This window comes from Haliotis cracherodii, unplaced genomic scaffold (genome assembly GCF_022045235.1).
Source record: "Haliotis cracherodii isolate W230 unplaced genomic scaffold, xgHalCrac1.p SCAF_6, whole genome shotgun sequence".
NCBI classification, from domain to species: Eukaryota; Metazoa; Mollusca; class Gastropoda; order Lepetellida; family Haliotidae; genus Haliotis; species Haliotis cracherodii.
The window spans coordinates 23,990,308-24,004,941 of record NW_027266319.1 but is presented as its reverse complement, the minus strand read 5'-3'; the positions used below and the strand labels follow the sequence as shown (position 1 = coordinate 24,004,941).

Here is a 14,634-nt window from a genome sequence, read left to right as displayed (position 1 = left end):
GGAACGGTTTCGTGTCGGCAAACTGACTTTTGTCCAATCCATATTTCATATTTTAGTCTAAACCACACCATGGGGTAAATGTTATCACCGTAAATCTTTAAAACTATACCATCAAAATAAACACAAGTAGATACCAAGCAAATTGTAATCTGATTAGAAACCTCTTTACTTTTCTGAAACATTAACAATTACAAACACCATATTCTTAAAACAACATCACAACAACACATACAACGAAGCCAGTAACTATAGCCACACCAATACCAGCCGTATTGTTTTAACAACAAACTGACTTCGTCATTAAACGGTTCGTCCAATATGGTTTCCTTTTCATTGTCTCCCGAAATCACAAAGCAATTAACGTCTGTGATTGGTCAAAAAGCAGACAGTGTTTCTGGGATCTTACAGTTTTCTATATCCCATCTAATCCCTTTACTCAAGACCAATTAGTGGCTTCAATTCGGGTATATAAAATACAGACGAAATTGCAAATAGTCACAGCTTCAACGATAGTCCTAGACATCCCACCGAAAACAGACAGCATGGCTTTCAGCATCGCAAATATACTCGCAGGTACGTGTTTAATCAACGGCTTGGTGTACATTTCTGTTTGACCTTACCATGATTATTAGAGAGTTATGCATAAAAATGTTCTGGGTCAGTATACCAGGGAGTTATAGCAAAATGTTCTGGGTCTGTACTATAATAATGACCCAGAAGTTATACATACGTAACATTTTCTTGCGTCAGTATAAAAGACTAGCTTACGTTTTCTTTTAAACAAAAGTTTGTATACATGTGTGTGATATATATATATCGTGTGCTGTCGATAATTACATTATTGAGGATAATTAAGCATGGATGGTTGATTCATGGTGGAATATTTGGAAAGTTTCAGCTCGAGGTGAATCTCCCGACAAGCCGTCCCTGAGCCCCCCGAACAACGCCCCTCGTAGTCGTCAACGTCGTAGTCGCACCATCTTCAGCGACGCCGCCATCGACCGCCTGGAGGCAGTATTTGGAGAAAACTCCTACCCCGACATCAACCTTCGCGAACAGCTGGCAGAAGAGGCGGGCGTTACGGAGGCCAGAATACAGGTAGGCCAAAACAGAAATAAAATCATTGTTTTCCCTTGTATATATAAGGAAATATATTCGGAACATTCAGCATTCAAAATTGTTATTATAATTGACAATTAAAGATATATCGAGATGTTTGTGAGCATATTCCTGATTTCCTTCCTTCCTTCTTTCCAGGTGTGGTTCCAGAACCGTCGTTCACGAAGTCGTCGCACCAAGACCAAGCCCGCCAACGCCGCCCGTCGTGATTCCGGGTTTGTCTCGGCCTCACCCTCACCACCACAGAAGCTGAGTCCACCCAAGAAACCCGAGTTCGTCGTGCCCACACCGTCAGTGACGTCACCGTTCCGTCACGGCTACCCGTTCTCCTACCCCTATCTGTTCGGGTGTTCACCCCTCATGTCTCCAGCCATGTACCCGATGTTGACCGGCTACACTGACGTCCCATCCATGCTGCCCACGTCGCCAATGTTCTCCCCCAGTGCCAGTCCAACCTATCAGCGTCTGTTCGACTTTCCAGCCAGTCACATCCCAGGATCTCCACTGACGAGCCCCACCACCCAGAGCCCCGTCCTCACAACCACCCGTCCTGGACTTGTCCCCTCTTCATCAAGACTTCCAAAGCCACACCCTATCCGCCTCCCTAAGATGTCGTCTGCTGATTCCAGCCCTGTCGTCTGCAAGTTGGAGCCATCTTCCACTTCCGGTCTGGAGAGAAGCATCAGTCCCGTGCTTTCAGAGGAGATTGACGTCACTTCCAACGATTGTTCCGTGTAAATCATAAACATTTGCTGTAAATATTGTTAAACATATTGTATTGACATGTGATCATACTGTTTACCGGTCCTGTGGCAGAAGAATTTAGTGCTGTTCTCTCGATGTATATATTCATCCCTGTATCTAGTGCTTCCTTTACATTAGTAGAATATGTACATGTCAAATATTGCATGATTTTGTGTGTATTTTATTGCTGTAAATAAACATTTTACATTGTTCATAATCACTCATTTTCTCTGTTGATTCAACCAATGAGATGTCCAGCGGGTGGTAACGTGTTCATTCTGTATATGAACGTCGATGTTATCCACCGCTATTTAACATGGGCACAGATATTACCATACGTGGCTTCTAAACTGGCTTCATTTCGATCTATTGTAAAGTTGCTTGTTTGTTGTATATATGACGGCGGTCTGCAAATAATCGTGATGGACCAGACAATCCAGTGGTTGACATCATGTGCGTCGATCCACGCAATTGGGATACGATGGCATGCATCACTATGACTTGTATAGTATGTATCTCGAATGATTTTTTATTTGGTTTGTTTTTAAATATATGTTTTTCCAACATTACTTTAACGCTTAGCCAAGGAAAACGATTCAAAACAATGCCAACCTCGTACGAGACAAAATAAAAATAAACGTGGCCCTTCAATAGTTGCGCTGAGGATGCACGGCAGTGGTATAAATTAAAACTTTAAAGAATCCATGGTCCTTAACTTCATTTGGGTAGTAGTCTATACTAGTATATGAAAGACATTAGCACATGAACGACATCTGAAGCATGAATACTTGAATAAGGTGTTATTTGGAATTAAATTAATACATTCATTGTTGGAATCAACAAAACGGAGCAACGACATAACCCTGATGTAACAATACACAGAGTTGCACAACATGAAAACCATGGAAAAGATGCACGTGTGTAAGGCATAACGAACAGACATGTAAAAAAGGGATGTGTGGGTTCAGCTGTGGCGTCCCGCGTCCCTAGCAACCTATGCTGGTCGTTAGAGACGACAAAATAGAACAGGTGGTTCAGGTTCGGCGACTTGGTTGATGGCACGGCAACGTACCTCGACGACGGGGATCGTTGCTCATAAAATCAATTATTGCGGGATTGTCTGGCCCAAGACTCCATATTATTTGCAAGTCGTCGTTAAACAACACACTAACAAACAAACAAAACACCGGTGCGACGTCGTGGGAAAACCAGGAGCCAGTGTGTTCCGGAGCCTCTTCTCTTATCTAAACTTTGGTATCGGTGTCAACATTATGGAAGGTAGCTTGACCGATCCATGTCAGGTCAAGCCAGTCCCCATATTCCCGAGGCAAGGGAGTTAACTGACTATAAAAGTTTTGGGGAAACTGGACTTTTACAGTCTCTTCAATCCCTTGGTTCGGGAATATGGCCCATCCCGTGTTACAACGAAACCAAGGAGCGCTTCATAGGGCTGCGTCATTTCTGGCATCTTCGACAACAGCAATTCCAGGATTGGGAAATCAGCATGAGCTAAACCGAGATCAAGAACTGTTTGGTTCAATGACGAGTCAAGATGATTGCTGTTTCATGCTGGTTGGACAACATCATCCTGAACCACAGACACTGCAACAGCTTGCACGTGGTCTGCAAGCCGAGGGTTCTGATATTATCCATGCGCAGGTGCCAGGCAGAATATAGAAAAAGAAAGAAGACGAAAATTTTTTTATTAGAGTGTCACATGCTGCATTACATAATATGTAGACATATAAACATTTCATTAAAAAAACAGCACCCGGCCAGTTGGCCTACGAGACAATAATTACATAATGGTACATTTAAAATATAATAGAAAAAAAAGAGAAAATAGTTATAACTAATATACATATGACGCTAATGGTGGACACATGCGATATTCAATTCTCACGATCTTTGTGAATTGTCCGTGTAATATCTTGATATTGGAAACAACCCGTGAATATCCGGGTTAGAATAGGTCTTCAGCAACCCATGCATGCCGTAACGGACGACTATGTTTGTCATCTAAAGGCGACTAACGGGATCGGGTGGTCAGGCTCGCTGACTTGGTTGATGTACGTCACCGTATCCCAATTGCGTCGATCGATGCACATGATGATCACTGGATTGTCTGGTCCAAACACGATTATTTACAGACCGACGTCATATAGCTGGTATATTGCTGGGTGCGGCGTTAAACAACAAACAAACAATGGGAACCACAACATACCGGACCTCCCGTTATCCTCTAAATCGTGTGGGGCGGTCGGGTTAAAGCCGTGTGGTTAAAGCGTTCGCTCGTCACGCGGAAGACCCGGGTTCGATTCCCGACATGGGTACAATGTGTGAAGCCCATTTCTGGTGTCCCCCGCCGCGATATTGCTGGAATATTGCTAAAAGCGGCGTAAAACCATACTCACTCACTCACTCTAAATCGCGTGATCCAACAGCTTTTACGAGCTCCACAGGCGACAGTCCCCAACGTGTCATCTTATATTCTTCCATGGGCACTCCTGACCACCCGATCCCGTTAGTCGCCTCTAACGACAAGCAAAGTCGCCTTTTACGGCAAGCATGAGTTACCGAAGACCTATTCTACTCCGGAATCTTCACGTAGCTGTGGTTCCCTGGGAATGTTGCAGCTACCTCCCGTTTGCAGGTGGCGGCTAGACGCAAATGGCGACGTTTTCCCTCCCCTCGATTCAGCATAAATCGTGACTTGTCACTGAACCAAACAGTCAGATGATGACAACAATCTAGTGGCATAGACAGAACCAGACTGAACATTAATTGTTCATAATTAGTTTTGGTCAAAAAAGTCTAAGGAACGCGAATCTACACAAGGAATAGCGGCACGCGAGACGACTTGGCCACCCGTAAAACAGAGGTCGATTGGGTTACAACATATTGTTGGCGATGTTAGCGTTTCAACGTGTTTCTAAAACTCCACCGTGATATGGATAGAATATTGGTAAACAACGTAAAACCACTCGCATGGATAGAGCTGTTGGGGAAAGGGGGTATTACGCTTGGCAGTCGTGGGACATATTTTGTTGAAATATGAGCTAGTAATACTGTTGCAGTACGTTAAAACACGCATGTTGAAAATGCATTTGAGCGTGTATCCAATGTATGTCCATTCAACGTTAATCAACATACGCGGGCCTTGATGGGGTCAGGCATGCTAAACAGTTTTACACGCGGACATTTTATAGGCGATCCTTAGTGCATACATGTACACTACAACCTCATCTGGTGATGGACCGCCCCCGTGGTCTTGTGGTAGAGCGTCCGCCCGGAGAGCGGAAGGTCCAGGGTTCGATACCGGGGCGCGATACCGAAAGACGTTAAAAGATTGTACTTGTTGTTACCCTGTCTGGCGCTCGGCATTAAGGGGCCAAAACAAGGACTGGTCGGCTCGGAGTCAGTATAAGGTGTCTGAGTGGGGTATTCATGTTAAACAGCGGCATGGTATCTCAGTCAGCTAGCACTATAAATCGGTCTAGTACAAACAGCACTAGTACAAGCAGCACACACACACACGCGTGCATGCACGTCGCTATATAAGTGCAATAATCTTGGACGCGACGTTAAACCCAATTTCACCTCATCTCATCTGGTGATGATTTCAATACTATAACACGACTACCAAGATTTATTTCCATTTCATGAAACGCAACACCCCTTTTCCCAAAACTGTATATGGTCGATGCATGCACTCGTCCTCACATGTTCTACACAGAAAACAAGCAGTCATTTAATGAGTAATATTTCAATTTAATTTCACGTCGGAAATGAACATTTACAATGAAGTCAGACACAGCACTACCTTAATACATACATGTGACAATATGTACATTGATAAATTAGCACTAGAAATGAGTATATGAAAATATTGAGGTTAGTTGTTGACATGATAATGATAATAAAATTGTTATTGAAAACACATCAGCACTATTTCATATGTACAAATGAAAAATGAGGGTAATTCAACTGTCGGGTTTTTATCAGGAGCGCACCTTGACAGTTAACGGAATCTGCTCCGTTCGGATAACACATTCGATATTCAAGTACAGGTATTTCTGTTCACAGTTGTTGGCATACTATTTATATAAATGTCCTGTTTCTAGGATTATGTACTGGAAGTGACGTCAATCTCCTCTTCTGAAAGCACGGGACTGATGCTTCTCTCCAGACCGGAAGTGGAAAATGGCTCCAACTTGCAGCCGACAGGGCTGGAATCAGCAGACGACATCTGAGGGAGGCGGATAGGGTGTGGCTTGGGAAGTCTGGATGAAGAGGGGACAAGTCCAGGTCGGGTGGTTGTGAGGACGGGGCTCTGGGTGGTGGGGCTCGTCAGTGGAGATCCTGGGATGTGACTGGCTGGAAAGTCGAACAGACGCTGATAGGTTGGACTGGCACCGGGGGAGAACATTGGCGACGTGGACAGCATGGATGGGACGTCAGTGTAGCCGGTCAACATCGGGTACATGGCTGGAGACATGAGGGGTGAACACCCGAACAGATAGGGGTAGGAGAACGGGTAGCCGTGACGGAACGGTGACGTCACTGACGGTGTGGGCACGACGAACTCGGGTTTCTTGGGTGGGGTCAGCTTCTGTGGTGGTGAGGGTGAGGCCGAGACAAACCCGGAATCACGACGGGCGGCGTTGGCGGGCTTGGTCTTGGTGCGACGACTTCGTGAACGACGGTTCTGGAACCACACCTGGAAGGAAATCAGAAATAGCCTTATTATTATACGTTTTTACTGAGTTGTCATTACATTTATTATGTGTTGAAATATACGACCTTTTATAAGACAATTATTTTAATTATGTTTGGCCTACCTGTATTCTAGCCTCCGTAACGCCCGCCTCTTCTGCCAGCTGTTCGCGAAGGTTGATGTCGGGGTAAGGGTTTTCTCCAAATACTGCCTCCATGCGGTCTATGGCGGTGTCGCTGAAGATGGTGCGACTACGACGTTGACGACTACGAGGAAGGTTGTTGGATGGGCTCAGGGACGGCTTGTCGGGAGATTCGTTTACATCAGTACCTGAAAAACATACATATATATTTTAACAGAGGGAGTAACGTGAGTAAGTTCTTGAATTACCTTGAGGTATAACATTTTCTTGAACATTTTCTAGATTGATTTAATACTCGCCACGATTCAGACAAGGATATTAATGATTGACAAACCTTTGTTCATTCCAAGGATAGATGCCATCGTAAACGCCATCTTGTATATATCCAAAGCAGTCAGCAGTGTATTATCCACGGGTATGTTTAAGTGACGAAGTCGGAAAGAGAACTGATGGTGACCACCGCTCACCCCAATATATACCCGGCACGTGCGATTAAAGACCTGAGTAGAGCCATCAAAAAGACGATTAAAACAAAACCAGAGATTTCACAGTTTTTTGTTATCAGTATTATCGGCGTCTTTTGTTTGAAGCTGATCAAAGCTCGTGTGCCAATCAAGCCCCTCCCCTACCAAGTTAACTATGCAAACACCCTTTGACCTTCCATGGAGTGTAGTCAAAACATCACTGCTGTGTTGATAGTGTTATGAAAACACGTCAACTTATCACAAAATGGTTGTTTATTTCTGAAATTGATCACAGTCAATCATTAACTCGTTGGCTTCTACAGTGCGGCTCGCTGTTTGATGCCAGTGTTTTGATAGACACCACGGGAAAACATATGCTTGGAGAGGAAGCCCATCTTCAAAAAATACCGCCAATTACACGTGAAACCATTTTTTAACACATAATCACATAGCCAGTCCATAGAATTCGCCAAATATACTTAATCTTAAGATGTTTACTGTTTTATTTGGACAAATTAAATTGATTCACTTTCTTTAGAATTTAATACTTAATTGTTACCTGAACCATTAATACACAAAGAATAGGAGAATGGAATATTGTGATTTAAACAATATTTATTTCCAAAAATGCGGTTGGTGAACAGACAATCCCTACAAGGACATTTAACAATTAATTAGAGTAAACTGTACATAAAACAATAAATTCAGATTTCCTTAGGTTGTTCGCTGTCGATTTAAACATATATATTTTCACAAAAATATTAAAAAAGCTAACCTAGATGTGTATATACAATAAACATATTTGCAGTTCATATTAATCAACTCGTTTACTTAATTGAGAATCTTGATTCTATATTAGATGCTATTCAAAACTTCATATTAAAACTGGTAGATCATACACTTAATTATTGTGTCCCGTCCAGTGATACTGATTCTTTAAAATTAAAAGTGATATTTTTGTCAGATATAAGTGTTGTCAATATATTTATTTCAAACAAAAACAGATGGATTGGCTTACGACTTATGTTGAAATCGCACCAGAAAGACAAACAGTCAAATACAATCAACGTACATGTTAATGGTATACACATGTACATATGTATATAAAGGAAGACATTTTCGCAATACTCAAACGATAAAATATTTCTCATTTATAATATGAGTATTACGGTATTGATAGAGTGCATGTGTTTTAATCGTACGTTGCATAAAGCGAGCAGAATTTAGAATTGTATCACATTAACCTTTTAACGAAACAATAAATCATGTAGGGAAACCGGACAAATTCTTAATATTTCGAGATACTTTGAAAGAGTGTGCAACCTTCCGCATAGGAATAATCCTTCCCTACACCCTCAAATCCAACAGAAGTTTATCACCGTAATCTTGACCAGTTTTAAAGTTAATCTATGTGTATGCTATGTATATTGTAGGGCAAAAGAAAGTATAGACCCATGTTTGATTGTGGCTAAATATGAAACAAACAAAAAATGGTTATTCGATGGTGATGAATTTGATACGGATGTCATGGTTGTGTTTTGGGTCCCGGTGTTCGGCGACTGTTTTCGGTCAAGTAACACTTTGGGTATTCTTTTTGGTGAAATCCAATTTTCAAATGTGTACATTCTTTTGACCAGCAGTTTATTCATGACATGTTTTTTTTAATTCTACAATGGCGTTAAATATTAGCACACTCACTGTGTGTGGTTGTATTGTCTTTCTGCAAACGAATGCATACAGAGAAGATTGCGGTAAAGCTTAATATACATGTATAAATAAATTGCAAGTGATTTCGAGGTTGGAATTTTGTTGGAGAAGGGTATTTTTTCAGCCACAACATCAAAACGCAAATTTTCTGTGATAGTAGCTGAACATTTTTTCTCGACACATTATTTTTTTGAGGACATGCAGAATATCCCGTGAATTTTGAAAATATAATTTGGGAAGGGGGTGGGCGGGTGGCGGAGATGGAGAGTAAAACATGTGGTCAAGTTGTTTGTTTTCGGGTACAAATAACATATCTATTGAAGTTTTCGAGACGTACTGCTCGTGGTAACTATCCCTATAGAAATGTATTAAAGTCAGTATTTTGCCTGTTAACCAGTTTCTCATCCGTGAAACATTATTGGAAAATATGTAAATGTACACGAAGTGGAGGGATATTAGGATCACTTTGCAAAAGAGTGTTTATTAATGTGCAACTATCTAATAAACGTCACAATACACATGCGCTAATGGCGTTTCTGTTGCCTGTGCGAATCTTCATTACGTGTTTGTTTTAAGAATACTTTAATACTATATAATAATGTTATTTCAAGATCCCCCTTATCGTTAATGGGCATTTGAATTCAATAATCCACAGACACCCGGTGTACCTACGCCATACACTGCATTGTGGCACTATCAACGACCCGATCCCTCTTTATTAGAGATTGGATTTGTCACATTGAATAAGTACCTAATGCAAAGTACTCGAGTTTGACAATGTATGTTCACATCTGTGGTAGCAGCCGTCCAGGTGGTTTCCCCTCCCACACCTGGGATGCAGAGTGACATGATGACTGCTTCATCACACGATGCTGATTATTACAGGATGTGCTGAATGTTGTTTGAGAGGTTGGGATCAGGTTTTGGGAGGTCTTGATAAACTGACGGGCAAAAGAAAGTGCACACTTGACAATTTGATTTGAACAAAAAAATACAAACGTTAAGAAAACGTTACTAGACTGAAAACAGTCGCCGAAACACTGCAAACGTACGGTACAAAACACAACTATGATAACTGCACCATTTCTTGTTTGTTTCATTTGTAGCCACCATCAAACACTGGTGTAAACTTTCTTTTGATCGGCAGTGTAATTCACGAACGATTTTGACTGTTTCATCCAGGTATGTAACTAGATTTATACATCAGGTAAGTGAGTGAGTGAGTTTGGTTTTACGCCGCTTTTAGCAATATTCCAGCAATATCACAGCAGGGGACACCAGAAATGGGCTTCACACATTGTACCCATGTCGGGAATCGAACCTGGGTCTTCGGCGTGACGAGCGAACGCTTTAACCACTAGGCTACCCGACCGCCCTACGTCAGGTAAGTTAACCTAATTGTGTAATACAATCTATATAACAAATGTGTCACTTATTTGTTTTATATCTTACTTATATATGATTTAAACATATTTATTTTCACAAACGTGTGAAAATTGATTGGTAAACAAGCGAAGCGCTAATGTTAATACCGCTCCATTACACATAAGACAAGATACAATAAATACATCAATGAAGGTTCGATGTAACAAATAAATTGCACATGCCAAGCTAGATGTGTACATATAATAAATCTATTTGCAGTTTATATTAAACAATTCATTTACTTAATTGAAAATTATTTTTTAATATGAAGTTTTGAATACTTAAATATACAGTGTCTTTTATGTACTGCGTGTACGAGGCCCTTGTACTACATATGTGTTTCGACTGCTGTACATCAATTTCATGTTTTGTGTACTAAACTGCTGAGAAAAAGAAAGTACTCACTTGAAAATTGGATTGACCAAATAATTACAAACGTTACTAGTCTTAAAACAGTCACTGAAACACTTCAAACAGGGCCAAAAATGAGAATTTCTCACTCATTCCTGAACCATACACAAGAATCAAGGGTCAATTTATTGACATAAAGCTTTCTTAAAGCTTAGTATTTCACAAAATAACGGTTAGAATAGATTTTCAGCAACCTATGCTTGGCGTAAGAGGCGACAAACAGGATCGGGTGGTCAGGCTCGCTGACTTGGTTGATGCATGTCATTGTATCCCAGTTGCGTGGATCAATGCTCGTGATGTCAATCACTGGACTGTCTTGCCCAGACTCGATTATTTACAAACCGCCGTAATAGAGCTGGAATATTGCCGAGAGCGGTGTTAAACAACAAAGCAACTTTCTTTTGCCCCACCGTTATCATATAAACAGATTCACATATATGTACGTTTTGGCTATACATATATGCTCTTTCATATCTTTATATAACATTTGGATAATTACTTGCAGTAAACGATTTGATCATATTTAAAACAATATCTGGGTCAATATTTTATGTCAGTTTTCCAATTTCCTTTAAAAAATGCATACATTTGATCTACCCCATTGTGTTGTACTTGCTAATGTTCTAAATATATTTGCAATCTTAAGGTAAGTTGAGGTCTTAAATTAAGCATTTTGCCTGTTGCTCAATTCATCTTTTCTTTTTTTTAAAACAAATATGAAATCAAAACCCCAGATTTATATGCCATGGTTATATTTTAGTGAGGTGAGGGGAAATTGGTTTCAGGTTGTGTTCAATATTGTTGCATTTATAGTGCCATGTGTATGCACATGTGTGTGTCTGCTTGTACTTGTCTGGGTTTAATGCCGGTTTTATAGTGCTGTTGTCAGATACAATGCCACAGTTTAACACGGATACCCCATTCAGACACAGTACACGGACTCCGAGACAATCAGTCCTTGTTTTAACCCTATAATGCCAAGTGCATGCAGGTAAAAAGTGCCATCTTTTAACGTTGTTTGGTAAGACGTGGAGGGGAATCGAACCACCGACTCTCCGCGCAGATGCTCTATCCACTTGACCAGGAGGCGGTCGGTAATTTTAGTTCGAATAATTATTTATTCCCACCCTATTAGCTGTGTGGGAGATTGTCTCTGAATACGTCTGCCATTTTCCATCAAAGTTTTAACCTTGCCAGAAGAATCATTAACCATAAGTTAGGTCAAAAAGGTATATCCTATAGTCCACAGTAAGCAATGTCTAGGTCGCGTATGTGATTAACATGTCACAGAAAATATATTTCATTTACTGATGAGCCCTTTTAACCATTATCTGAGAATAATATATTTCTCACGCTCTTATTGCGTAAGTGTTGCTGTCCAGAAATAATTGCTTCTCTGGATTAGTAAAATCATGTTGAATAACTGTGCTAAGTTGATAAACAATGCATGGTTACAAAAGAAAGTTAAGATTGAAAATTAAAGGAATTCACAAAGGTGTATAAAGTGCCGCTTTGTAAACATTATGAATGTAATTTCATGTACATAAGCCACAGGACTTTATATTACAGTGAGTGAGTGAGTGAGTTGGGTTTAAGGCCACTTTTCACAGTGTTCACAGGATGTGTCAGAGGCAGGAAAGCCTGATGCCTGAAGTGATGCAGGTCTCAGACATTTACCACTTTGGTGAAACCCACAAGCTAATGCCTTTATCCTGTGACAAGAATACAGTAGGATAGTTGTAAGCAATAACCAAAGATACATGTTTCATGGGGCAATTGCATACAACTATCCTACTGTAGTGCAATGATACATGGGAATTGTTGAAAGATCATAGCCTGAAAAACCCACCTAATGTCATGAAATACTATGCAAGTGTTTGTCGTTATGTATGATCACACCAAGCTCATCCAGGAAGCTCACAATGTGCAGTCATTTTGACCACCCAATCCACAGCATAGTCACCTTAGTGACAGGCTCTTAGATTCAGCAATGATGAATAACACAATAAAGACAGAATCAGATCACCTTTATTCTTTATCACTTCACTGTGATATTTCAATAGCAGTAAGATTTCACTCAGTTTCAATACATTTACACAATTTTCATACATTTACACAAAACATCGGTGCAATCATCAATTTTACGACATTTACACACATTTTCAAAACATCTACACAAGAGATGTCATTGTAAAATGGAATCACATATGCTGATAAAAGATCAGAGTTGGGGCATAAAAAAATTAAAAGTGCTGACTAAAATACTCTGACTTCAATAATGAAATAAAATCTTGCATTGTGGTAAGACCAGGTTTTAAAAACTTGGTTTACAAATCCACCAACTCTCCAAAATTGAAATGTAAAAATATAAATACAAATGAAAAGCAGCATTTTCTTATTAATCGGCAAGAAATAAGTGGAATGTTAAAAATTCTCATTTACTGTCGTTATCGATAAAAATAAATGATTCAAAGGATTAATTATTAAAAATTAAAATTTGTTGAAAATTTAACTTGAAAACACAACCAATTATGACAGATTGCCACACATACCCGTCTCTAATTGAAGGGAGGTAACTCTAAACTTGTTTCTTTCCTGATTACACCTGTCCTAACTTTATTTTTTCTACCTACTTTATATTTTGATGAATTCTTTTTTTATTTATTTTTTTAATGTTTTATCAACCACCCTGAAATACTGGGCAAAAAATTCATAAACCGTAAAAAAAAATCTTGCCAAATGGACGTCAGAAACACTGTAGAGTATAACACTGCAATACTGACCACCACACTAATACTGTATCAACATGTCAAAAAGTGAAGCCCTTAGCCTGGAAATAAACCCACTAAACATTATTTGGGTTGATTAGAGTTAAGTTTCCCAAAGAAACTTGTGACAATAAAACTTTGAAATAGAACATGTTCGAACTAGAACTCGTTCAAAATACATCAAGCAACTTCTCCAAAATTTGGGATTGGATTGCACATATCATAAAAAAGAAAAACAGTTGATCTGGCTTTAAAACAAATCCATAAATTATTATCTGGCAAGATATGTATTAGATCAAAAGATGTATTCTTCCAAATGGAGAAAGCAACATTTATGTCACATATGTATCGCAAGATACAGGATCAGGGTACAGAAATAAGAATGGATTAGAATTGCCACCACACCAACAGTGGTCGTGTTTCACTTCAGGCATATCCATTGTTAAGAAACATCAAAATCATTTCCGGTCAAGTTACAAAATGACTTATAATATTATCCATACATTATGACAGACATAGAGTAGCCAAAGTGTTTGAGCTTCAGTTACGTCCATCTCACAACAGGTGTGCACTGTGCTAAGTATACATGGACATATGCCTCTGTTCATGGGTACCCGGTAGGGTTAGATGGTAATGTGACTGTTAAATGTGATAGTGCTCATAAGGCAGCTTGGGTTGTATACTCCCCAGGGAGCTGAGAATGAAATTCGAGTCAACACTGATCCATTGACCGGGGTAATACTGTAGTGTGTTGAGCATGTTTCAGTGTGTGGATTTGGTGCATCATGAATATACACATTATTATTGTCGTTGTTGTTGTTGTTATTATCATTATGATTATTATGATTATAATGATTATTATCCCCTGCTAGGATATTGAAGGAAAAATGCAGTGTCCTTCCATACTCATTCACCATTGAAAGATCTGTACAAATATTTCCCCGTTTCATGACAATGTAAATTGAACTTGCAACACGTGCGTGAGTCATCCTGGCACAGTCATAATGTCACCGTTATGAATACAAAATGGCATGAACACATGTCAAATAAAACAACCAAAATGCCAGAAGAAATTACAACACCAAATTGAAACTGATACAATGTAAATATTGACAAAAAAAAGAAGATACTTTTGTA

The 14,634-nt window shown here is 39.8% G+C and overlaps 2 protein-coding genes across 2 annotated transcripts; one reads left to right on the top strand and one right to left on the bottom strand.

The window, feature by feature from the left end:
- The first annotated feature begins 542 nt into the window (after window positions 1-542).
- LOC139446321 (homeobox protein prophet of Pit-1-like) lies at window positions 543-1,857 on the top strand. Its single transcript, XM_071227669.1, has 3 exons — window positions 543-573; window positions 899-1,098; window positions 1,258-1,857. The coding sequence occupies exons 1-3, from the start codon at window positions 543-545 to the stop codon at window positions 1,855-1,857; spliced, it is 831 nt and encodes a 276-aa protein (XP_071083770.1).
- A 4,132-nt stretch (window positions 1,858-5,989) lies between these two features.
- Window positions 5,990-7,066, bottom strand: LOC139446320 (homeobox protein prophet of Pit-1-like). Its single transcript, XM_071227668.1, has 3 exons — window positions 7,057-7,066; window positions 6,705-6,910; window positions 5,990-6,583 (listed from the first exon to the last, which is right to left on the bottom strand). The coding sequence occupies exons 1-3, from the start codon at window positions 7,064-7,066 to the stop codon at window positions 5,990-5,992; spliced, it is 810 nt and encodes a 269-aa protein (XP_071083769.1).
- Window positions 7,067-14,634: the final 7,568 nt, after the last annotated feature.